Here is a 27,993-nt window from a genome sequence, read left to right as displayed (position 1 = left end):
ATTTTAACTTTATTTGCTTTCTTTCTTATCTTTAGGTGTCACCATTCATCACCTGGCTTCAGGAAGCTGAAGAAGAATCATCTTAAGATAATCATTTGGGAATTATTTAACTCACTAGAATGGATTGTTGTACAGCTTTTTTGGTGGAATGGCAAGATGTTACGTTATGTATATAATGTGTTTCTGTTATTTTGTACTATCAAAAAAAAAAAAAAATGCTTTTCTTCTCTGGATTGTTTCCTGTTGTCCTATAAAGCATTTTGACTTTTCAAAAGTTGATCATTTCAACAGCAAGTTATTGTTTTCAGCTTAAATTGAAATGTACTAACTTTCAGCTGAACATATGATGGCACACTGAAAAATCTAAGAAACAGTCAGCTGTGGTTGAATATTTTTACATGAGGTTACATGTAGCTGTGCTTTTAGGGAAAAAAAAAAAGCAGTAGTATGCTTTTCAGTTTATGTTAATTACATATTTTAAGATAAAATGTAAACTCATCAGTTGTGAAACAAGAGTCCACTGTTATTCATCATTATATGTGGATCATATTATAAAAAAAATGGCATTAAATCTGATATCAAAATTGGAGATGCTAATCTCAACTCGTTACTTTATGCAGATGATGCCATACTCCTAAATAAATCCAGTATACAAGTTGGCAGAATTCATTAACTAAATTGAATAACTGCTTTAATAAATCTGGTGTGAAATCCAGCAGTAAAAAAACACACACAGTGAAAATAGGTAAAACTGTTGAAAACATCAACTGCATTCTGAATGGAGAACCTGTAGAACAATTAAAACATGTCAGCTATTTAGGCACAATTTTAATGAAGATGGCAAATCAAATATTGAAGTAAACAACAGAATTAGCAAAACTGGTATGTTAAAAGTCAACTGAATACTTTTATATGAAATTAGAGAGAAATTAGTCAAAACACTAACTACACACACACACAAAACAGTATTCAAACCAGTTTTAACATATGGATCTGAGAGCTGGAATAGAAATAAAAAACTTAATCAAAGACCATGGATATGAGAGTTCTGATTCTGAGAAAGATTAGAGGAATTAGATGGCATCAATTGCAGGTTTATATTAAAAACAAAGATGTTCGGCAAGAACTTGACATTGTTGCCAATCAGGAATGTGTTAGCAGCGGTAACCTAAATTAAAAGTGGTGTGGTCACTTAAACAGAATGAGAGAGGAGAGGTTATCAAAGACAATTTTTTTTTTTTACTATACTAGTCCACCTAAGATCTAGGTGGATTGATACAGTAAGAGGTTCCTTAGGATACAAAATATACGATATGATAATATTGGAGTCTTGACAGATAAGATTAATTTATAGAAAAATTATCAATAAGGATTTAGTAATGAAAGAAACTTTTCATGTAGTACTAATATCCTGTATACCAGACATGGGCAACCTTTCCTAGTTCGGGGGCCAAATTATCATTCCATCTCTGACTCACGGGCCGGACCAAATTATTAAATAAAATAAATTAATATTAAATGAATTAAAACAAGTTGCTACTTCATATTTCATTTATTTATAATATAATGCTTTGGTATAAAGCTCTACATAAATTTTATAATATAATGAACAACATAACAATTTAACGTGAAGAATAGCCTTGTACTTCAACTATGAGACTATCAATATTGATGTTAATATTACTTAAGGATAATCGCATAGAATTTTTGAGGTTTTCGTCTGTTTGTAAAAAAACTGTTCACATATATATGTGCTGCCGAAAAGACAAATGATTTTTCTTCAAAAGGCACGTAAATTTGTATATTTTTCTTCCACCAAATAAAATTTATAAAAATCTATCAAAGCAATGTTGTTAAATTGTGATTTTAGCACTAAATCCACCTGAAGCTCAATAAGTTCCATCTGTAAGTTTCCTGGCACATTATCCATCGGACGAGCAAATATAGTGAATTATATTTTTGAAGTCGGCAAACCTTGTATCAAATTGCTCTATTAGTGCCTTCCGTTCATCTCCATAACAATTATAAGGGATATTTTTATGAGTTGCTAGAGTAGGAAAATGATAACAATTTTTAGCTCTTATCTTATTTTATTACAAAAAGCTTTGAGTCCATGCAGTTCATGAACCAATTGTCCTTGTTTTTGCAATTTAAGATTCAGTTCGTTTAGGTATCCGGTGACATCTACAAGGAATGCTAAATCACTCACCCACTCATCATCTTTTACTTGGTTAATTGTGTTTCCTTTTATGTCCATAAAATCTGCAATGTCTCTTGCCTCAGATCATAAAATTGTTTTAACATTTTACCTTTACTCAACCACCTCACTTCACAATAATAAGACACATCTTCATAATCCGAAAATAGGTCTGACAAATACTCCTTAAATTGGCGGTGATTAAGTGCACGTGACTTAATAAAGTTAATACTGGCTACTACAACTTCCATAACATTTGTGAATTTAATTGATTTTGCACACAGATTTTGTTGGTGGATAATGCAGTGAAAATTTGTTAAATTTTCTGGATGGATCTGTAGTTCTATTGCTCTTTCATGAACTATTCCAATAAATCTCTTCTGTGCACCAACCATTGCAGGAGCTGCATCAGTGCATATGCCAGATAGTGAACTCCATTTAAGCCCAAATCTCTCGAAGACTGTGTTGACTGTTTCAAATATATCTTCACTGGTAGTTGTTCCTTTTAATGGCTGAAGCGCCAATAATTCTTCTGTGATGTTGAAATCCGCATCAACTCCTCGATTAAATATTGCTAGTTGTGCTTTATCGGAGGCATCGGTGCTGTCATCCAAAGCAATTGAAAATGCTTCCAATCTGAGCAGTCTTCTCTTTTAAACTTTTTTTGATATCATCAGCCATAATTTTTATCCATCAGACAACAGTATGTCTCGACAAACGAATATTCTCAAGGTCTTTTTTCTTTTCAGGACATATTATACTTGCAACATCTAGCAGACATTCTTTGATAAATTCTCCTTCACCAAATGACTTAGAATGCTTAGCGATTTTTTCGCTTACCACAAAGCTGGCTTTGACAATGCTGTAGTGCTGCATTCTTTGCTTGTTGAACATTTGCTGCTGGGTATCCAAATTCTTCTTCAACTTCTGTATTTCATCTTTTCGTAGTTGTCCATCAATTTTTGGGTGATCCACATGTCTCGAAGTAAAGTGTCTCTTCAAGTTGTATTCTTTGTTGACGGATACGGATTCGTTGCACAGAAAACATACAGGCAAACCTTTATTCAGAATAAAATAATAATCCTCCATCCAGTTGTCTTGAAATTGACGATTCTATGCATCTATTTTTCTTTCTTTTTGTTATAACCCCTGACATTGTCTCAAATTTATAAGTGATATTCAGAACTGTTAAACAAAACTGTCTTCTACACCACAGGCACTGAACAGAACACAACATCAACGAAGGCGCTGAACAGAACATAACATCAATGCAGGCACTGAACAAAGCACAACACCAACGCAAGTACCGAACTGACACGTTGTAACACGTTCACACACGCTGCTAGTCAAAGTGAGAAAGAGACCTTGGTTGGAGAAAACATAGTGTGTTTTGCGCAAGTCATATGACGTCAGCTTAATGTGAGTTAGTAGAACACACCATGTTTTCTCCCACCATGAATCAGACAAACTTCGCTGAAATAGATTAGGGCAGGAGGTTGCCCATATGTGCTGTATACCCTCAACAAGAATTTAATGTTGTAATTCATTAAAAATTTTTAATTTTGATTTATTGTTAATAAGAAATTATGAAGTAACTAATACAGCTTAGTTCAAAATTATCAGATGCGAGTAAATTTTTGACATGTGTACCTTTATGGTGTTTAAAAAGTCGATGAATTTGATTACATACAAATTAATTACATTACAAGCAGAGTTTTATTTTTCTCCTCCTCCTTGACCTTACTGGTGCTTTTTGTTTTTTTTTTTTTTTAAAATCTAATAAAGTGATAATTCATTTTAATTTTTATTATGGAAAGGATGTTCCTGTTGCTCACCTTTCAAAGAAAAAGATTGTTAAAAAAATCTAAAAAAAAAATCCAATGTTATTTCTGTTCTAGAAAGTGATTTAAAATTTTTCACTCGAGAAATCCATCAGTCCATATATTATAAAAGTGATGAATATTATATTTGTTTCAGAATGATCAGAAGAAGGTGGAACAAAAATCTGAAATAGCAAAAGAAATTTGGGTGCAATTATCTAGTTATTAAAGCAGTTGCATTCAAAAGAAATGAAAACTTATTAAGACATTAAAAATTAGTCAAATACAAAAAAAAATATATAGTATAAATTCTCACATTTGACTGTTTGAGTGTGAAGATTAAAATTGTTTGTATAAAACCCAAATTATTGTCAGTGTATAAATATTCTACCAATCAGGAAGGAAGATGGAATCCTTGAAGTGATACAGAATGTATTATTGTCACCTAGTTTTTCCTTCATTGAGTACCAAGCAGAATTGTTGCATTGTTTGTTGAAATTCAAACAAGTATCAGTGACATTTGTTATTGCAGTTCCAGCATTAGAGAATTGAATTAAAAACCCCTTTAAGATGATCTTTAAAATTTTCCTTTTCTGATCTTTGCACCAATCAAATTAGTTTATTTTTATGAGATGAGCAGGATCTTCATGCAGGGGGGGGGAGGCTTCATGTATTCCCATTTTATGGAAGTATGGCTATCATAAACAAGTTGAGAATATTGTAAGTACATGATCATTTAATAAGGTCAGTTATTTTCAATCACTTGAATACACTGTTTTTGATTAGACTAGTATTTTCATTTGCAAATAGTCCGCTTATATTAAACTATTTACTAAAAATCAAGAAATAATTTATAGATATAAAAGTAATAACTCTTAATTTTTCTTCACTTAAAATATTTGCAAAATAATTCTCCTCTTCAAACATTGAGTTAAAATCTACAAAGAAATTCCTCCTAACTTTTCGTAAAATCAGATTTAACTTACAAGTTATATGTATAACCATTACATTCATTTTTTTTTTTTTATCATAATCCCACCTGCAAAAGGTTATGAACATTTATCTTGTTGATACCAGTGCACCAAGGTCTAGCTGATATGAGAATTCTGCTCTAGCGACCAAACATGGTACTTTTTTTTTCACGGCACTCCATTCCTTCAATTGATGGTCTCACCTCACTGGTATGAAAATAATATAACTTCTGTAAGTCAGGTGAATAATTAATTTCCTTTCTTTTATAAAATATTTGATCTAACAGCTAACTTTAATCGGTTCTTTTCATAAGATTTTAGTTAATGTTAAAAAAAAAATAAGTTCAAATAATAAAAAATTATCTCAACGTTCCTTACCCCCCCCCCCCCTCCAAGTCTGGTAGTTGTATGTATCAGATGCAGGTTTTGTAATGAATTTGATTGAAAGTGGAATAAGAAGTTAATTATTTATTTAGTAATATTTCAACTTTAAGAAATTCAGGCTTTATACTAAATACTAACAAAATTGTGCTACTCAACAACACTGGCTACTTATAATGAGTTAATATGACAGCTGGTTAACCAAGTGGCATTGTCAGTCATGAGCCAATATGCTGTGACATTTGAATACCAGTATAGCTGGTAGCGGATGGCTCTCATCTCATAAGAAAGCATTACCATGTTTATTAGAGGCTAGAGTGGTTTGAAAAAAAAGTTCAATGTTTCATTTCTAAATTAAAATTTCTGGATGATCTTGAACTTAGTCCACCCATGGTACTAAAAATGTACAATAGGTTTACAACCTTTTGTAGGTTGAAAATCAAAACCCAAAATATAATTAATATAACTTACTTATAACAATCAAATCATGAATTACTTTTTTTTTTGTTTGAATGTAACCTCTCAAATTTATGATGATTTTGTATTAAGACGAAATGATAGATTCCCATAGGTTACAACTTACATGCTGCAGAAATCGATATTTTAAAAATTATTACAATCCATTAATTATCACATTTATAAATAATGCACTTTATATTGTTAAATTGCAAACAATTTTTTTTTGCATATTTCTGATAATCTGGTAAATGAGTGCTAATTCTACCTGTCTGTAGATGATGTATGCATCGGAGTTTGCTTTTCGTAAATAAAAGTTAGTGCTTCCACAGTTCTTTACTTCGAAGTATAATGTTGCATGCTTTTATAAATTAAAAATTATTATTTTTCTACATTTGGATGTAAATATTTATAACGGAAGGGCAGATAATGTGGAGTTTGTAATGTAGCCATTAACTAATTGTTTATAGCAGAAAAAAATGATCAGTTTTTAATAAACCTGGGTTTAGTATTTTTATTCACTTGTTATTTTATTTTTTTAACAAAATCAAAAGAATATTTGAATACTATTTTACATTCTAAATTGTTGTTGTTGTTTTTTCCAGCATATAGATTTGGGATTGCTTAATGATTAAAACTCATTAGAAGGAGACTTCCTGTGGAAGAGATCCTATCAGAAAAGTGCAGCACTGACAGTTGCTTCTGATCCATTATTGCAGCCTGATTGGATTTTTTGTCACTCCCACCATGAAAGGTTCTAAACCTGTAGTACATTATATATAATGTACTACAGGTTTATAGAATATTACAACAGACAACAAAATCTAATGCTATGCCAGCTGAGGACATATTAAAAGGTGATCCTGATAGTTTTGCATTATTTTGTTCTCTGTTTTGGCAGATGGGCAGTTCTTGATGGCCTGGCCAGGATCAGTCAGTTGGTGAGATTGTAATGGTCAACAGTGTTGCAGTAAATCTTCTGCATGGTCCAGGGACAAGACTAAGATTTGCTGCAGAGTTGATATATTATCTGGGACAACACTGGCTTTCTCACTTCATTTATTGCTTACTAGAAAATGGGCATGTGTGTTTTGCCTCTGTGGAGGGTGGAGTTCTCTGGCATTAAACCAAAAATTCCTTTGAGCCGAACCAACAAACAGCATCCCATGAACCAAAAAAAATTCAAGTATAGATACCATAGTATATCATATGATAATAGCAATAAGATGCAATATATGACATATTCCATTGTTTATTATTATCCTTGTAATAGGGATAATAAGAAATATAAGAAAAGCTGACTGGGAAAATGTCACCTTTTTATTTATTCAAAAGGGATTAGAAGGATAAGCAGAATCCTCCAAAACAGTTTACAAAACCTATGTTCTAGTGATATTCTTGTTAAAACATCATATCAGCAACACTCAGTAAAACTACTGTAAGCAGCATCAATGCAGTGAAATATCAATTATGATAACTCCTCCAGAAATGTTCAACTATCTAGAGGTGTGATAGGTGTGGGGTTCCTCGATGTTCCAGATGAAGAGAGGTGTTCACAGCTTAAAGAACAAAAATGACAGGTTGTCAGAAGTTTTCCCACTTAGTTAAACTATAAATTAAAGATACCAAGAAATTATATACTTGGTTTAATCCTTTATCCAAGTGTAAGCAAACAAAGTTTGCACCTGAACTATTTTCAGGACTGGGGCAACTTGTGGTAAAGGTGGTATGATTTACATCACTTGCCTTAGTATCCCATAATGCAAAGCACATCTCCTTGCAAACATGTATAATGCTATTCATTATGGGGTCACTACCCAGACCGGTTTCGACCTTTATTGAGGTCTCATCAGTGGGAGCCAGACCAGATTGGTATCTTTAATTTATATTGGTGAGACCTCAATAAAGGTCAAAACCGGTCTGGGTAGTGACCCTTCCCATAATGCATAGCATTATACATGTCCACAAGTGATGTGGTCATATACCACCCTTACCACGAGTTGTCCCAGTCCTGAAAATACTTCAGCTGCAAACTTTGTTTGCTTACACTTGGATAAAGGATTAAACCAAGTACTGTATATAATTTCTTGGTATCTTTAATTAAAGAATGACAGGTATGAGAAGCATCCTGATATGTAGGGATGGTCACCTTTACTTTGGTAAAGTAAGATTTCTCAACTGGCCTGTTAGAATCTACATCCCTAATATACTAAGAAGCTTTAAATGTTCAAAAATATGGACACAAATGATGAAACTGCCTGTTATGGCTCTACCATGTGTCTGATGTAGTAGTAAAAAAAGCATGATAATAAATCTTTCCCTACAAAGAAACAAATGTGTCAACTGTGAGGGAAGCCATCCAGCCTATTCCTATGCATGCCAAAAGTTAAAATGAGAGATACAACAGATCAAAACTGAACAAACAAACTATCTCATATCAGGAAGAAAAGAGGAAGATAGCCACCAACATCCATTATGAAATCCTCTTATGCTGAGTAGATAGCAGTTAAGTAAATATCAAAAGCAACAAACCTTTGAATCTCCCACTATATGAAAATTTCTGCTTACCTGAACTTTATGAGGATAAATGCTTCTCTTTGAATGCATTAGTTACCCAATTTATTATGGTCTTACTCCTGGAACAGTTCCTAAAATGATACTGCTGAATGAGAATTGCATGTCAATTTATGGCAAAGGCATCACTGAAAGAAAAACCACCAGACACGACCATGAAAAAAACTGACACTTTCTGTATCTGCTGAATATAAAATAAACACAAAAACTGACCTTGAAATATCAGATGGTGTATTAAACACTTTTCCAGAGGAAGATATGACACTAGCCATTCAAAAATCATTTGATAAAAACAAATTAGAAAAAGGTAAGCCCTCAACCTCTCAGAAATCAGATGTCTACAATGGGATGGTGGCTAAAAAAAGTTATGATAAACACCTAGAACAAAAGTGATATTAAAGCAACTCATATAACCACAAGAAAGAACATATCTTAAAGCCCTTTATCCCCATCTTTCATCAAATTATAATCATTTGTTCTTTTTCTTTTAGGATATATAAGAAGACATGTCAGAGTTTTTTCACCAAACTTTGTGTGAGACTTTAGGGACTTTACCCCAGCATATCCAACAGTTTCCAGATGGGTAGCTATGTTTACAAGAGATTCCCCCCCCCCTACGTCAGGAAGACCTTCCACAGTTATCACACCTGAAAACATCAATGCAGTTCATGTCATGATCCTTGATAGACAAATACCAGCCAAAAACATTGCAAAGACTTGGATATCCAGGAAATTAGTTGGGGGTCATTATCCCCCCATCCAACATCTGGACATGGCCATTGTCTTTTGGGATATGGATTAGCATAATCCTTACGAAGTACCTCAGAAATAGTGAAACTGTTACAGCAGCAGTTTATTCAACAGCTCTGAAGGAATTGTTTATTCAACAATTCTTTCAGAGCTCACGCTGCTTCATGAAACCCAATAAACAATACACAACTTGGACTTTCAATGTCTGCTTCACCCACTTCTGACTAAAGCAATAGTCAGATGAGTGGATGATATGATGAAGTCATATCTGCAGCTGAGGAAAGACTGGTTTGTGCAACAAGGGAAAGACTTTCTTCTCAGAGGATTGCAAACGATGCAGCAGTGCTGTAACAGGTATATAACACTGTTGGGAATATGTAGAATAATGTGTAAGTTACATGGTTCTACCTCAATTCCTTCATGGTGATTATGAAAAAATTTCTTACAGTGGAACTGTCGACTTCATCAAAATGGAAGGTCTGCAGAAACACAAACTTAACTGTTTTTTGGTCTGTAGGAGACATTTTAAATCCAGTGAGGGCCCATCTTAAGGCATTTCACTCTTATTCCTTAGGACTGAACTGAAAATGAACCTACTCATGGAGGGGATCACGATCCTTGTGGAACACCATACTCCTTTTCAGCACATCCTGACACTGCTCTGGAGGTGGCAACCATCTGAATCTCAAGGGCTGTTTCTTATTTGAATGTGTCACATTTATTTACCACATAGTTCTCACTCAACTCAGATTGACTTGATAATTATATCTGAGGTGTGCTGATAATTTTTTTAAACAAATTTAACAATTTTTTTAACAAATGTGTGTATATATTTATTTTCAGTTTAACTGATTTACAACAATTCTGAATATCAAAATTGCAAACAGTAATAAAACATTAATTTTTTTTATTGTAATTTCTATATAGCCCATTAATTCCCACAAAATGTTTTTTTTTTTTTTTACTTTTTCCAATCTGTTGTATCTGTATCCGATCATTGGTTGCAGTTCAACCATCATTTGACAAATGGAGTTGCATTTCAATCTACTAACTCTTTTACCAATAAATATATTATCCTTAAATCTGATTAAATTAATTATTATTACATTGGCAATTAAATAGTCCTAAGACTCATCATGGGACACCCAAACTACCTATCCAATAGCTATCGTACCTCTCATTGAAATCATTAACAGACAAAACACTCTCAATGAACTGTGGCAAAGAATTCCATTCATTCACTACTTTCCAAGGAAAAAATATAGTCCTTGACACCCTTGTTAATCACACTCTTACCCAATTTCCAGAGCTTGCCAGCTCAGTGCCAAAATATTTCCACTGTACTAATCTTATAAAATCCACTATTTTCTACCTATGGACCAACTTTTGCAATCCACAAACCTTCAACTATCCTCATAGGGGGCATTCCACATGCCACTTATCATCTTGGTCACTCGCCTCTGGATCCTCTCCACCATTTTCTCATACCCTAGAAAACTTAGGTGACCAGATCTGAACACAATAATCCAGATGTATTCGTATCAAGACTTTATAAAGAGGAATGATAATTCCATTTTCTCTGTTTGTGTATTCTTCAATTCAGTGAAGTAATCCTATGAGCTACTTAGCAATATGCCCTCTAAACTTCTTTGTATCCTACTATTATCCCCTCCCCCACCAAATCCCTGGCTCCATCAATTTCTTGGTATACAGTTCACTCAGTGTGGTATGCAGCCTGTAATATAATATTTTAATCTCCAATTTCAGAAACTTGACACTTTTCCACATTAAATTGGTATCTCCAATTTCAGAAACTTGACACTTTTCCACATTAAATTGATATTGCTATGTTTTACCAATATTGTCAGTCCATTCAAGTCATCATGCAAGCTCTCTACATCACCTTGAATAAGTATCTTATCCAACCTTGCATCATCATCATCAAACAACTGAATATCTCCCTTTGAGAGAGAGATTCAACTGAATATCTCTCAAAGTATTTCCTGTATCATTTAATATCCTCTCCTATATGACTGGTGGGGGAAGGTAGCTATAAGCTGCCATGCTAAGAGTGATGAATGCACAAGGTGGTTTCCTGTTGCCTTCCTTGCCATAGTATATTTTATGGCTGTAGCTGCGTGTGTGTTCATGGGACCAGTTTGCCTGTTTTGAGGGACGAAAAACCCGAGTTATTGAGAGAAAAAAACCTCCACCTCCTTATGAGAGCGGTTAACTCACCTTTAGTCAAAAGAGACCAGATAAAGGTTCCTCACATCACTGACGGAAGTCCAGGTCTTTCTGACCAAAGAGCGTCATCTATACTGACTGACTGAGCTACGTAGGCTCTATCATTTAATATTATATATGCAAATTAAATAGCAGTGATGCAGGTACAGAGCCTTGCAAGAAACTAGTTTCTTTCTCCTGGATTCTGCTCCTCCATATACTACTTTTTGATATTTGTCCATCAGCCACCTTTGTAGTCATATAACCAGTTTCATATCCATTTCCATTTATTCCAGTTTGCATAACGTAGTTCCAGATGGAATCCGGTCAAATCCAGCAGTATCTCATCATGTAGCAATTCCTTCTATCCTTACTCTATTATAAAAGGTTGCTAAATTACTAAGGCATTATCTACCTTTCATAAAGTCATGCTTGCCCTCATTGGAATATATTCTTTTCCACCTGTTCCTGTATTCTCTTTTTTACCAACACTGCTGAGATACTGATTGGTCTATAAATTTACCCTCACAAACTTCTTTATGCAAAGGAATTTTGTCCGTATACTCTCTCTTGGGACTTTTGCAAGAGTTAAGACAGCCTAGTCAACTGCAACATCAGTTCCTTTTCATGCTGAGGCAGTCAGCCAGACACCTATTAATGAAAAACGAGGGTTTGAAAAGTTCAGTAAAAAAATAAGTTAAACTCATTTTTTAGAAAAAAATCACCTTTATTTCTCACACCATCGAGATCTACACATTTGGTCTAGGAAGTTTCCAATTTTGTCATCCCATCTAAAAAGTAGGATTTGTCAAATTCTGCAAAATAGTCATTGACATCCTCGTTTGAAGAAAATGTTTTCCTACTGAGCCAAATTTTTAAATTTGGGAACAAGAAGTTATACAAAGGGGCCAAGTTCAGAGAATACGGTGAGTGAAACCAGTTTGAACCTCAATTTGTGCAATATTGTCATTGCGACGGCCGATGTGTGGAACGGTGCATTGTCTTATATATATATATATACAGTATATATATATATGGCAGATGTTGAAGTTCCATCCCTTGCTCGCGGCGATTCCAAAAGAACTGAAGTAAGGGTTTGTACAGATTAGCTTATGTATTTTTCGTGATATCTGTAAGATGCATGACGTGTAGTAGTGCAGGGACGACCACAGTTTTGAATACATTGGCACCTGTTGAAAAGGACGGAAGAGCGACGACCCATTCACGTAAAGTGATTCTGCTTTTGCTGGTCAAATCTTTTGCAGTCAGCATTAGAGCTTCCAGGAATGCCACTCCTAGGATATTTGCACGATCTTTTCTTGGGATTTAGCCGAGTGGTAAGTTGGCAGCTATCCGCTGTCCGCTACTTTCTCCGAACGGATAGTGAATGTTAAAGAACGTGCTGAAGAACTATTATCACTGAAGGTACAGATTCAATTACCCGTCTAGGCGATTGTTTTGCACTCTTTGGGGGGCAGGGGGTGATGGTAGTGGTATTTCTCTTATGGTAGTATTGCTGACCCATCTCAGAAACAGTTCTAATACCAGGGAGAAAAGTAGTGGACTCAAAGGACATCCTTGACGCACTTCTTTGCAAGCGGAATAGGACTGATATGTAGCCGTTTACTGTTAAGCTTTTTTGGCTTCAGCGTAAATTCTTCTGATTGCCAGGCATAAACTTTCACCAAACGCTGCAAGATATAAAATGTAGGAGAGAAATTCATACCTGACTTAGATGCTTTTTCTTAGTCTATGCTGAGTACTGCTAAGTGGGTTTATTTTTGCAATGCTGTATATCTCGTGACAGGAAGAGTTGAATCCCATCTCACAGACCAGGATATTCCCAAGTTTATACCAAGCTTAAGTCAGCCACCATTCACTGAGATCTAAAACAATCATGTTTGGTAATTCCAGCTAATAGAGTGATTTATTTAGAAAATGTGAGAGGTGTTTTTATTAAATTTACATTTCAGAATAATAAAAATAACTTATTTGGCATTAATATTTTTAAAATATAATATTTAAAGAAATAATTAAGAAAATATTATTTTTTTAAATTTGTATGTAATAAATACATTTATAATTGTTAATAATTTTTATTGAATAGTAGAGAAACGTTTAGCTACGAGTAAATAGTGCCATTTTACAACAACAACAAAAAGAAAAGGATTTTGGAGAATAAATTTACGAATTGTATTTTCAGTTATTTTCCTGACGTCATGATTCAGATTCCCACCAAATGCTTATCAGAAAATGCTATAGTAATTTTAATAAGAAATACCGTTTTCTTTATAAAGAATTATAGCATTGCTATAAAATAAATTTTTACTTCCTGATTAGTTTCTTCTTTCTCTGAATCAAAACTAGTCAGAAGAATATATATTTTTTTTAATCTCTTAATATAAAATACTGAATTCGAACTTACGATAAGTTACTTATGGCACACTAGAACTGTAGGTAGCATAGTTTTTTTTTATTATTATTAATTTTATATCCTATTTTATTTTATTGTTTGACGTAATCCCAAAAAACTCTGCTCTAGAAATCCAATCTGGAACTTTTTCACACCACATCGAATCTTCAATAAGCGGGAGGGGGGGTCTCACACCGGGCGTTGAAATCCATCTCCCACATAAAGACAACCACATTCATCCATGCTCACGAAGGGATACAAACCCGCAGATTGATCATTTGTTGCAGGACGAATACGTTAATCACTCGGTAAACAAACCAGCTAGGAAAACGTATGCAATTAACACGCAAATAATATACGTGGGCATATTACTAACCGCCTTATCATAAAATTATGATTACGAAATACACTGAGGGCAGGTCAAGGCTTATAAGTACCATTGATAATCTATGGTACTTATAGGCTTATGCGTACCATAGATTATCGTCATCATCATCATCATAAGCAGTGATCAGGTCTCGATGAAGTGAAGTTACTTGGTCGTAAGACGTCATTAACAGGTGACGGTACTTACAAACCCTTAAGACCTATGACCTACCAGATCCTTGGCATTTGTAACCAGAAACGAATTACAGTATACAAATTGCATGCGTTCTCCGAGCCAGTTTGCGGGATGAAAATTCCGACAATTAGGGAGGGAGAACCCTGTCACCTCTTATGAAACTAGCTAATTCCCCAACAAATGGACCCCTCCCCCATATAGATTCTTCGCTTCCTAGACGGGATACGAACCTAGGTGTTTGAAACCGAAGGACTCTGTCCAAATTAAATGAATTAATAAGACTCCGAATTTATACCGGAACCTCTTTTTTTTTTTTTAATGGTCATGTGAACTTTATTTTATAGGATAATTGCATCATCATTTTAACAGTCGTATTGTTTGAGGTTGTCCGACTAAAAGAGTCATAGGAAGACACTTGTTTTTAAATGTACTATGTCTTTGTTGAAATAACTTGTAACTGTCGCATTCTTAAACAAACTAAACTGTAAAACAGTTCTCTGGAAACCAGAACATAAGAATCATTAACATATTCAACTTGGAAAATGTTCCAATCAGTGGCAACCCGTACATAAGCACTGCGACACTGCAGCACTCCCAAGGAAAAAATGAAAAATTTAAATTTTGTTTGTGTTTATATAAATAATAACAATGCTTACAACATGTTAAAGGTTACAGCTTATGTTTTGACATTGATTGAATAGTTAATAATTGGAATTGTTCGATTAACGCTTTAGATTACGAAACAAATACACTGCGATCTAACGCAGTGTCAGAATTATCACGTTCGACCAATCGCAGTCAGACTCGCCGATATTCGTTTGCGCTTGTGATTGCACGTTGTAAGTCATTCCGACACTGCTCGTTTCAGCAGTGTATCGTATGCTTGAGCGCGTTATTTCTGTGAGATACGAAACTTATTACTGATGCGTGTTCGTGGTGAGGATGAACTATTTTTTTGCTAATCTTATTTTATTTTGCTAAAATATAATTATTTATTCATTATAGATACAAGGCTAAATTATGACGAGTGTCACTGAAAATATGAAAAGAATTGTATTTTTCAATTATCGTTACTCGAAACAAATACAATGATACCCGAAAGTTACTCGGTAGATGGGACCAACGTAAAACGCGTAAGTCGAATTCGCGTAACTCGGGGTATAATTTTGCGTGTAATTTATATATACAAACATACAATTGATACCAAAGGTTTACAAAAACACCTATTTTTTTAAGAAATATAATCATAATTGTAGTTTTTCATACATAAAAAAAAAGTTATTTCGATGTCGATGGTGTCATAAAATCTAATAGATTCGTCTGACGGCATAATTTCTTTTTCTTGTCATCATGCAAAATTTCTTCATAGCAAGCCAGTGATTTTTTTTTATTCCTTGCCTTGTGGCTACAATTCGTTCCTCTTTAGAATCTGTGTCCTCCAAAATCTGTAAACCTTTCTTAATTAAGCTGAGACCTTCTGTTAATATTGCAATTGTCATGTGCTTTTCTGGTAAAACTGGATCTGAGGTTTTGGTCTCTTCAGTAGTGAAGACACTCTTCGCTACTGAAGCCTGATCTACGATAGCGCCATCGATTCCAATGAGGACCTTATTGCCAGGATTTCTATTGCCGCTGCCACTGTACGAGAAATGCCTGGTGTTTTCGCCAATGTACGCCAATCACTACGTCGAAGGTGTGAAGCCTGCATTAATGTTGGCGGTCGCTCTTTTGAGCATTTTCTATAATTTGTTCAATACAATCTTTAATTTATGTTCTGTAATTTCTGCAAATGTTTCAAATCTCCTCTGTCATTCTTGTGTTTCTTCATTTCCTGACACAGTAGTTGCTAACCCCTAGCGCTTCACCGCTTGAGTTCGGATCATGCATTATATGATGAAAAGTGCTTGTTTGGGTGTGTTCTATCACCCCTTAAAGTTTGTCCCAAGAGTAATGAATCACCCTGTATATACGTATATATATTGAATGGACCCAGCTAGAAATGGAAGATTTAGACCGAAAAACTCGAAAATTAATGACAATGCACCATGTCCTCAATCCTGGCAGTGACATTGATAGGCTATATCTATCACGCAAAAAAGGAGGTAGAGGATTATTACAAGTGAAGCAAGTTATTGAAGAAGAAAAACGAAATTTAAATGATTATCTGCAGCAAACAATGGAAAAATGTTTAACTGAGGTAAGGAAAGAGGGTTTATTTAAACTCATGGAGACAAAATTGGAATACAAACCCAACCAAATAAAAGTGAGAACTGAAAGATGGAAAAATAAGGCATTGCATGGAAAATACCTTCACAGCATAGAGCTGACAGCAACTTGACCTGGCAATGGTTGAGAAATGGAGCACTAAAGAAAGAAACAGAATCGGTAATTTTTGCAGCACAAGAACATGCCATTAAAACCAACGTTAGGAAGGCAAAAATACCAAAAATTCAAGAAGACAGTAAATGTAGATTGTGCAAAGAAAAGGAAGAAACGGTAGAACACATTATACGTGGATGCAGCAAAATCGCACAAATTGAGTACCGTAAAAGGCATGATAACGTAGCTAAGATAATCCACTGGCATTTATGTAAAAAGTATGGGTTTAAAGTATCTAAAGACTATTGGAAGCATAGTTCACCAGAAAGTGGTTGAGAATAAAAAAGCTAAAATACTCTGGGATTTCAAAATCCAGACTGACAAAAGTTTGGAATGTAAAACACCCGATATCACAGTGGTTGAAAAAAGTGAACATAAGGGTGTTAAGTTTATCGAAATATCAGTACCAGGAGATAGTCGGATGAACGACAAAGAAAATGAAAAAATTACAATGTATCGCGATTTGCAAATCGAAGTTGAACGAATCTGGCAAAAGAAAACGAAAGTTGTTCCCATAATAATAGGTGCTTTAGACACATCCCTAAAACATTGAAAAAACACCTAGAAGCAGTCGAGTTAGATGGATTAGAAATTGGGGCTGCAAAAGGCCGCTTTGCAGCCCCAATTATGGCCAACCTATATATATATATATATATATATATATATATATATATATATATATATATATATATATATATATATATATGTGTGTGTGTGTTGGCCATAAGTGATGAAACGTTTAAAATGTTAATAACTTTTCCGATTATTAATTTTTCCTTTTTTTTTTTCAGGTATTTTAAGGAACATTTGGGAAGTTAATCATGGAGAGAGGTGCACAACCCAACAACGAACCAAACTCGTGCAAGTTTATTTTGAAAATTAGCATTCGGTTATTCTATCGCCAGCTAATTAACTCCACCAGAAGGAAAAGTGTATGTAAACAAGTCCCGGACAATCAGACAGCTGAAGGCGAACATTCGTGCAGAAATTAGGGTACTGCAGCTACAAACATCAACAGCTATCATGGAACATGCCGTAGAAAGTACCCGTCTTTGTCAAGCCGAAAATGTCAGTTATTTACGTGATGTGGTTATTATTATTATTTTTTTTTTTACGTGGCACCTCAGGGAGTTCAAAAACTCATCGCGGAAGGGCATCTACTCTACATCTCTGTCTCCACCACTCACAATCCACAACTACACCAACGCCATCTACTGCCCACCACCACCACCAGTATTTCCACAGACAATCCCAAACATCCATGCCCACGCTGTATATATATATATATATATATGTATCCTAGTTCCGACCATATGTATCTTATCACACACATACGCACAGATTGCATTAACAAGTGCTTAGCAGAGGACTATAAGAGTTATTAAGAAATGATTTATTATAATTTAATAATAACATTATATGTTACTTGATTTATATCCTCAATATCATGGACATCGAGGATGTTGAATACTTATTATGAACAGTCATATACTCCATATTTATTTTCTTAGTATCTTCCTTAAAATGTAATTAGTCAAAGCAGTTTTTACAAGCTCGTTCAAATGTTCATCATTTAAAACAGATCTATATTTAGATTTAATAATTTAAGAGTAATACAGCGCTTCACAGGAGGAGGTGGTCTTAAAAATGGAGATCACTTTTCTGCTTAAGTGTTGGATTCCGTTGGTCCGGAACTTGCTTCCAAAACTCAATTACGGAACATCCAATTTGCTTCACTAGCTTCAGTCCTTCGTCCTCTTGAAGTTCTAAAAGCTCCGGTTCTGCAGCTGCGACATCCATCACCATTGGTTTTGAAATAGCACAACCGCACTCAAGCACGTTCGTGAGAAAAGGATTTTCGTAAAAGCGAATGTTGGCTTAAGTTCTCGAAGGTTGCAAAATCGATTGTTGAATTCTTTAGCTAGATCATTTAATTTGCTAAAATAAGATCCCGTTTCTAGTTCCGCTACTGGTGAATTTGTTCAGTATTTTCTTCTTACAAACGAAATGATTGAAAGTTATATTTTCCAAGTCTCTCTGGAAAAGTTGCAGTTTGTTTTGGAAGCTTAGCTTAGCACGGTATGTGAGAGGTCGCTGATTAGCAAATTCTTGGAGCTCATGAAGTTTGTTGTCATGGAGACCATTAGCATTCCAATATGCTATCTGTATAGGCATACCTTTTAGAAGAATTGAGGCTAAAAAATAAACTTTAGCCTGTAATTTTTACTTAACTTATTATTATCTTTGTGTGTGACATTGGGACAATTCCATTTCCACTCCGCTCGGCTACAGAATATTAATAATAAAAATACGAGCTAAATGAAATTTATATTCAGAAATTCTAATTATTTTTCGACACACAAATAAATAACCACTAGAAATAACGAATTTACTTCTTTTTATTGCGGTAGAAACGCGTGAATTGTTACAAACCAAATAATTTTTTTGCATTTTTTGATTTTGGCTGTGATTTTGGAGAACTTATATCAAAAACATAACCTTCCTCTAGAATTTGTGTTTATGCAAACATACTGCAAAAGCAGCAGCCACACCGATGTTTTCTAAATTTATTTTCAGTAAAGTTGAAAGGGCTTTCATTTCCTCTATTCGGGAAGCATCGAGGACCCGGATAAACAACTGAATTTTCTGATAAGCTGGAAGAAAACAAACCATTCATTAAAAGCAATGTAAATATGGAATTTCTCAATGAACAGTGTCTATAATGGGGTCATGTTAAGGCAACTACACACACACGTGGAAGTTTTACTCTCTTTCATGCGGTTCAGTAACTAGTGAGATTCGAGAATAATCCTTGAGACTGATTCTGTTACTGAGTCTGTGGCTCCACACGGTCGATAAGTAGCATGACTGGTTTCGTTTTTTTTTAGTAATGAAGGCTTTTTTATATCGTTAATGTAAAGAAAAAGAAGCAGTATTCTTTCTTTCTTTTTTTTCATTTTTTTTTTCAGAGTAATGTGTTTCCAGAAATGCAAGCTCTATAGAATCCCGATTTATAATAACTAGCTGAAGTGCTTTTGATCTTTGATAACTGCCAAGTAATCAAAGATTGCTTTAGAATACTGCTTATAAAATGAAGGAGAAAATAATAAAATATCACATCTGATAAACAGTGATTATGAGACGTGATTTTTACAATTAAGAAAAAACAGAAAAAAAATGAGTACAAGGAAAAAACACATCGGTTCATATGTCTGGTAAATATTTCCGAAAACATATTATTCAGGCGAAGAATTCGTAATGAAATATTTGCATGAGCGAATTTCATTGGCCAGTGTGAGACCATCTCCTCGCTTATTGTTGGAGGTTTGAAGTGGCTTGAAAAGATCCCATGTTGGGCCTCTAGAGTAGAATTTTGAACAATGTTAGAAATAAATTAAAAATACAAATATGTATATATATGAAAATAGGAAAAAAATATCCGCAGTCCACCCACAGTCAAAATGTACTATAGGTTTATTAATACCATTCGTGGAGGCGAGCGACATTAAAAAAAAAAAATTCATATGAAATTTAAGTATTACATAAACTCGAGGAAGAATAAGTTAACGATAAAACTAAGAATATTTCGGCTTTTAAACTCACCAGAGTGATTCTCTATGCGTCTCTCACACAAGCCATTTACCAGTTCCTCTGTCATGACAGTGGATAACTTTATACGCTTAAGATTCTTGCTTCTCTCTATGAAGCACAGTGTTGGTAATGAGGGTAAAGGTATCTCACCGCTATATACTACTGTAATTTCTCCTACAAGAAAAAAATAAAATAAAATAAAAATAAGGTATAACGTCAAAATACGCTATTTTCAGGGGGGGGGGGGGAATAATAAGTTGCAAGAAAATTTTAATGCATGCATGAGATATCTGCTTTAATCCATTCTAGACGCTGTGATAAAAACCAACTGGACAGCGCAAACAGTATGAAAAGTTGTGTCAGTACTTACGCAGAGTCTCTGCGAAACATAGCAGATGGGACAAAAAAGCTGCAATATCTTCCGCTGTTGCGGGATGTTGGAACACCGACCAGTACTTCAGGGCACGAAGAGGCATGCCTTGGCAAAGGATATTGCGTAAAACCTGGATGTCCACAATATCATCTGTAACGGAAAGAAACAGAAAAAGAGAACACGCTGTAAGTTCTCGAGGTTCCGATAGGCGATATAAAAACTGTTAAATCTTTTTTTTTTTTAATTAAAAATAAGATACCATATTTTCCGCTGACCACAATGGAAATCACCACTGTAAAGCGTGAAAGATCTAACAGCCCTTCCACTTATATATGGATAAAATGAGACTAAACCGATGATTAAAATATAAAGTCAAAAGGATTCAATTTAACATAGGTAGGATATTAAAATGAACAATATTATGGACCCATTTTAATTTTATAATGGAATAGGGAAGCACACTTTAAAAAGTTTCGAAAGTTTACCAGAGAGATTATAAGAATACAACCTTGTTCTCTTGAGTTGAGTTGGTTTGCATTACTTTAAATACATAAGCCGTGCTCGGAGCCCAATAGGTTTGCTTGTTATTAGGCAAGCATTTCCGGAAAATTTTAGAATTTTTAAAGTTTCTTTATAGGAAAGTATATGCTAGGTGCTTGGAAAGAAGGTGCAGGAACATAGTTGAGTCAAAGTTCCAAGAAGAACAATGTGGCTTTCGTCCTGGTAGAAGCACAAATCTTCACTTTAAGGCAAGTCTTTGAGAAATCTTGAGAATATGCCAAGAATGTCTACACATGTTTTGTGGACTTGGAGAAGGCATACGATCGGGTTCCTCGGGATAAGCTTTGGCAAATAGTAGAGGAGTATGGAGTGGATGGCCAACTATTAGCTGCCATCAAGTCCCTGTATGAATGCCCGGAGTTTTGTGTCAGGGTAAACAGCACAAAGTGTGAACCTCTCACAGTCTCCGTTGGTCTCCGCCAAGAGTTTGTTCTGTCACCCTTCTTTTTCATAATATTTATGGACTGGATTTATAGGCTGAGCCTATCAATGCTGCATCTTCCAATTTTTCAGAATTGGAAGACACAGCATTGGACGTCTGTTTTTTGCAGATGACCTAGTTCTGCTTAGCTCTGCCACGGATGACCTCCAGCGGACCCTGGAGGGGTTTGTACCTGTTTGTGCAGAAGCTGGGATGTAGATCAATGTGGCCAAAACGGAAACATTTGTGCTTCCGTTTTGGCCACAAGCCAACCATCCCAGTGCACTCTACATGTGAATGGTGTCCCACCGAGGCAGGTGGAGAAGTTTAAATACCTTGGGTCCATATTCACGAATGATGGAAAGTGGAACGTAGAGCTAGATACTCGGATTGGCTCAGCAAGTGCAATATTGCGGGAGCTTGGTAGTACTGAAGCAGTAGTTAAGTCAGAAGTGGAAGCTGGATGTCTTCAACCAGGATTTTAGAAGAGGCAAACCAAAAACCTTGATTGAAACTCAACGCAGACGTCAACTTGGTTGGCTTCGATATTAACTGAGACATCCTCCTTCTCCATACTTTGACATCTTAGTTTTATACGTCCCCCCTCCAATGGACAAAGACGGAGCAATCTTATCAGCACAGATACTCTCTCTCTCTCTCTCTCTCTCTCTCTCTCTCTCTCTCTCTCTCTCTCTCTCTCTCTCTCTCTCTCTCTATCTCTCTCTCTCTCTCTGTTCACGAGAAATAACCCAACTGGCTCAAAACAGAGAAGCCTGGAAAGCTGCATATAATAATTAACTTTTTCTTATTCTTATTTAGTTCGTTTCCCTATTTGTAAATTGTAAATAAACCATATTTATAACGAGAAGAATAGGCGCATTATAAATATGGTGAATAACTTAAATATGGACTGTAAATAAGGAAATCAGACTATGAAGAAATGGAAAAATTATACAATTCTGATTGAAGAACGAATGCCGAATGCTTTTAAGAAGGCCGAAGGTTAAAAAAAACTCAGGAGTATGGACCGCACATACAGTATTCATAATGATCTGTAATGCAGTTTGTAATAGTTTAACTACAATTGCTTTTATATTTCTGGACCCGAGAGAATGCTGAATAAGCTGTCATTGTTACCAAATTGTCTTTTCGTAAACATATCTGTTGTAGGTTTAATTATCCTTTTAACTGATCATATATATTCACTTTACGCGGATTTACAACTTGCGTGAAAACCTTCGGACTAAATTAACTGCGTATGTCTAGGACTTCCTATACTAGTGAACGAATAACATAAAAATTAAAATTAAAAAAAAAAAAGAGGGGGGATGAAGGATAAACGAAATTTACCCCATCTTAGCAACTATCATCTTGGGATAAAATTTACAGGACAACTAGAAGTTAACGGCTCGCTTCCTTTTATTTTATTTATTTATTTATTTATTTTTTATCTTCCTTAGATTGTTAAAGAATTAAAGTTGCTTGTATCGATTTTTCAGAAGAACGGTTATCGTCGATTTCGAATCTCGTGTTTAATCCTCCTACACCACGCTTTGAAAAAAGTATCAATATGAAAGGATATATTACTCTACCCTATATTAGCTGCATTTCTAATAAGTTGGCAAAATTCCTCAAGAAATATAAGATTTGTACTCTTCCCCCCCCCCCCCCAACCAACGAAGCTTCACCTGGTAAAATACAAAACATAGCAATCCGAAGTACCCACGTGTGTACCGTCTTTGTTGTAATTCCCCATATTAAGGACAAACAGAAAAAATCAATCGAGCTTCGTATCGAAGACCATCACAGAGAGATCAAGCCTCAGCTTTATACAGTCATACAATTCTTCTGATTCCGACCACGATCAATGCACTACACACTCAGTAAACTAGAATCGATCTGAAGTCATACATAACGGCTAAGATGAACTTGAAAGAAAATATCTTGGAATGAACAGAAATCGCACTGAATATTGTTCAACATCAGCTACTGATTGCTACTCTGCTATTCACCTATGGAGATTGTAAGACTATGTCATCGTTCACAGAGAACAACGCAACGAGGCCAAGAATTAGTCACTGAAATGTTAGCAATCTGTTGATAACTTAATTTACAACTTTGACGATATAAGAAATTGGAAACTATTAGTGCCTTTCGAAATAAATAATTATAAGTTCGAACAACCGAAAAACAGTCTGAGAGGTGACACTTCTAAAAGCTATGTCGACAATAAGAGTTGTTTATACTCACGAATAACTATATCTGTTTCGAGCGAAGGCAAGTTCCTTCGCACTTGCATCCAGATATGCTCCCGAACTAAGTTATTGTGGTCCTCATAGTGAATACTCTTTATTTTTATCAGCTTCAGTTTCTTGCATGATTGTGCTAATTCTGCAACCAAATCCTCGGTTAAGTAAATGTAGCTCAGTGAGAGCGTTTCAAGGGCTTCGAACTTGATAAGAATATTACAGAATTCCTTTATTCTGCAAAGATATTTCAAAATTCATACATAGAGCAATGATTTATATGAACTGTATATTTTATTAATTCTAAGGAATAACGTTATCATTCGAAATTGCTTACATGCAAAAAACAATTCATATCGCCATCTAAGAAAGTCAAATAAGCATACGAAGGAAGAAAAAGCTTTTAGAGACAGGCTGGTTCCAACTTACCTGTAAACTGGCAGGTTTAGTAAAAAAAAATCGATAAGGTCTATTTTTTTTATTTCATATGCATTTCCTTTAGCCAGCGCTGATAGCATTGCTAGCCCTTCTTCCTTGGTCATTCTGGATCTGGGAAGATTACAAATTCTGAGATGATGCTGATGAATGAGAAGGTCTAGCAGGGCTTTGAATATTTCGCTACTCAAAAAAGGAGTAATCTGCTTTTTGATACTTAGAAGATTCTCTATCTCTAACTCCTCGAGTCGTGCAGTTTTCATTGAGGAAAAGAACATGGTTATTCCAGATTGGATTCTCTCAGCAGAAAAATCACCGCCAGCAATTACACGAATTTTTAAATTGCGTACGTAAGCTCCATGTCTAGGAAAGAAAATGTGTTTATCGATTAACAGAGTCGAGGAAAGTTCTTGACAAAGGATTCGCATTAAGTTAATTTTTGCATCAGGTATATGTGAAAGGCTCTTCCTGATATGAACTTCGTTTCGTATTGGCTAATTTTGAGTTTGCTGGGAAAGAGCACTGATGCATGCACTCTGTGAGTGCCATCAGTGTTAATGTTCAATGAAGAAAATACATTTTTGAATTCTTATTATAACACACACACACACACACCCTCTGTCCAAAAAGAAACAGAAAATTTCTAAAATACAAGAAAGTAGTGGCGCCACCTGTCGTATCTTTTTGTTGTCGAAAGCGGCAACCTTCGTTAGTTCTTGTCAACTGTTTATGACATTTGTTTCATTAGAAGCCGAGTTATGATGCCAAGAGTGACAGAGTTTTGAGGAATGGTCGGAAAATGAGTTTCAAACAGAGAGCTGCGAATGACTTTTGTGTTAAACTTGGTAAAAGTTTTACCGAAACGCACCCAATGCTTCAAAAATCATACGGTGATGAATGTATATCCCGTACTCAAGTTTACGAGTGGTTTAAGCGATTTCAAAATGGTCGTGAGACGCTTCAGGAAGACGAAAAGCCGGGTAGTCCAAAAACTGAACTGAGCGAAGTTAACATCCAAAAAGTGCGTGATTTCATCAAAGAAAACCCGAAATTGTCCGTGAGATTGATTGAAGATGAAATGGGGATTCCGAAATCAACTGTGCACAACATTTTGACCGAGAGTTTGGCCCTTCGTAAATTGAATTCGCGATTTGTCCCCCACAAGTTGACCGACGACCAAAAAATGTATCGAATTGCATGCTGCAAGGACCTTATTAAAACTGCTCGTAAGGACTCAAACTTCCTTGAAACGATCATTACTGGTGACGTTTCGTCATCAGTGATGATCGTTTCAAGGAAGTTTTGAGTATGAGCTAGGCTGACCATACGTACTGTTTTGAACTGGACAGTACCGTTTTTTCATATTTCTAGGCCGTCCCGTCGTTTTGATAAAAATGTCAATTTTGTCCCCTTTTTAATAAAAACTATAAATATATTTTAATATTGGTCAATCATAAATTATTATTCAAAACCGATAATCGTATATCAATATCATGGATACCAGTAATTTGTGTAGCCATGGAATCGCATTGTTCGATACTAAATATCGATATCTGCAGTTATTGAGAGAAAAAAAAAAAAAAATGCATGTTGGCAACACTTGCACGTCTCAGACGCGGCGTCTGTTCTGCTGTAATGTTAGTTTTTATTTTGCCTGTATGCTAACCGGGGGCTTTGTTATTCAATGCCGGTGGTTTAATTTTCATATTTTTTAAAGCTTCAAGTCTATCCTTGCAATGTCAAAGAAGCGACACTGCAGTTTTAATGACGATCTCCAGAAAGAATTCAAATTTATTAAACTGGACAAGCTGTGTAGTGATGGAACAAAAGTGGTAAGCCAACATTGTAATGTCCATTTTTCTGTTGCTCATAGAGGCAGAAGCTACATCAACCAACATCTACATAGCCAGAAACATAAGGATGCTGATAAGACTCTGGCTTCAGTTAAAAACATCTGATCGTTTATGGTGAGACATGATGGTGATAGCGAAAGTGATAAAATTGCAGCAAGTGAAGCTCTTGTTGCTTATCATACTGTGCGCCACGGACAAGGTTTTCGCGCAGATGACTGCTTGTCGACATTGATAAATAAAATTTATGTACCAAAATTTTCTTCAGCATGTACCAAATCAGAAGCCGGAATTACCAACGTTTTATCGTAACACATATTGGGCGAAGTAATAGAGGATTTGAATAAAACAAAAAGCATTACGGTCAGTTTAGATGTATCAAACAAAAAAGACATCAAACTTTCTCCAATCGTTGTGCAGTATTTTTTTTCCAAGTGGTGTTCAAGACAAAATTATAGACTTTATTTCCTTATCTGGCGAAACATCCGACATACAGTGTGCTATGTTGAAGAAAGTAAGTGACAAATTTGCCTTACAAAACAAAATTGTTGCTTTGTGTGCAGATAACACGAACTCCAATTTTAGTGGTTGCAAAAAAGTTGGCAAAAATGATGTGTTTATGTAATAAAACTTTTTTAGCGTCTTACTTTTTCATGAATTCAGATGCCAATCCAAATTTGCCATCCCAATGTCCTGCTTTTGTCTCAAGGAAATATGGTCAGCCTAGTATGAACCCGAAACAAAGTGCCAGAGTGCTCAGTGGAGACGACCAGAAGAAGGGCATCCGAAAAAAAGTCGCTTGGAGAAGTCAAAAGTGAAGGCAATGCTGATTTGTTTCTACGATTCCAAGGACATTATTTACAAAGAATTCGTTCCACCTGGCCAAACGGTCAATGGTGAGTTTTATCTCGAAGTTTTGAAGCGATTGATAGCAAGAATTTTTCGTGCACGGCATGAATATCGTGATTCAGTCAGGTGGTCACTTTTGCGCGATAATGCACCATCTCATCGTTCGAACATTGTGAGACAGTTTTTGAGCTAAAACCAAGTTTGTGTTGGATCACTAACCGTATTCACCTTATTTAGCACTCTGTGACTTCTTTCTCTTCCCCGACTTCGTTTGCCGATTAAAGGAAAGCGATACAACACCATTGAAAATGTTCAAGAGGCAGTAACCACGACCCTCAACAGTATCCCAAAAACCGATATAAAAAACTCATTTAACGAAATAATTGACCGTGCTAAACGCTGTATCGAAGCTGAATTCACCCATGAACTAGAATCCAACAGCTGTCTTGCTTTTTTGGACTTAAAACTTACAAGATGCTCTGAAAATATCAAAATCTTAATTTTTAGAAAGCCCCCCCCCCCCACAGACAGATACCTTCATGCTTCCTCCCATCACTACCCTCCGCAGAAATTTGGTATTATTTCAACCCTGGCACATCGAGCCAGATCTTTATTAACAGACGAAACGGAGATTAATAGCGAACTTAATTTAATAAAAAGGACCTTTCTTATCAATGGCTTCACTCTTAAGAACATTGAAAATTTATCTCTCAACGTCGTTTACCTACTATTGAAGATTCTTCTTTCCCAAGAGCATATATATTTTTGCCATACATCAGCTCCCTTTCTCCCAAACTGACAAAAATTCTTAAGAAGTTCAACATCAAAACATGTTTCACTACGTTTCCTAAACTTCGCTCCATACTAAGTAGACCTAAAGTAAAACATCCCTCTCTTCAGTATCCAGGAGTTTGCAAGATCATTTGTAAATGTGGAAA

General features: G+C 35.3%; 2 protein-coding genes across 2 annotated transcripts in view; one reads left to right on the top strand and one right to left on the bottom strand.

The window, feature by feature from the left end:
- Positions 1 to 6,164, top strand: part of eIF2Bepsilon (eukaryotic translation initiation factor 2B subunit epsilon) — a 135,706-nt gene extending 129,542 nt beyond the window's left edge. Inside the window, exon 15 of the mRNA XM_090394353.1 lies at positions 36 to 6,164. Coding sequence (XP_090250479.1) covers positions 36 to 86 — 51 coding nt within the window. The 3' untranslated portion in view covers positions 87 to 6,164. The remainder of the gene's footprint in view (positions 1 to 35) is intronic.
- Positions 6,165 to 19,146: 12,982 nt separating this feature from the next.
- The window catches only part of LOC150105787 (uncharacterized), a 180,952-nt gene continuing 172,105 nt past the window's right edge, over positions 19,147 to 27,993 (bottom strand). The window contains exons 3-6 of the mRNA XM_090394558.1: positions 23,926 to 24,158; positions 20,691 to 20,843; positions 20,333 to 20,494; positions 19,147 to 19,383 (exon numbers count right to left, since the gene is read on the bottom strand). Of these exons, the coding sequence (XP_090250684.1) occupies positions 19,235 to 19,383; positions 20,333 to 20,494; positions 20,691 to 20,843; positions 23,926 to 24,158 (697 nt within the window). The 3' untranslated portion in view covers positions 19,147 to 19,234. The remainder of the gene's footprint in view (positions 19,384 to 20,332; positions 20,495 to 20,690; positions 20,844 to 23,925; positions 24,159 to 27,993) is intronic.

Source organism: Typopeltis vanoorti, chromosome 6 (assembly GCF_054136105.1).
Source record: "Typopeltis vanoorti isolate ZY-2024b chromosome 6, IOZ_Tvanoo_1.0, whole genome shotgun sequence".
Taxonomy (NCBI): domain Eukaryota; kingdom Metazoa; phylum Arthropoda; class Arachnida; order Uropygi; family Thelyphonidae; genus Typopeltis; species Typopeltis vanoorti.
The sequence above is the reverse complement of the archived record's forward strand: the minus strand, read 5'-3'. Positions and strand labels throughout refer to the sequence as shown.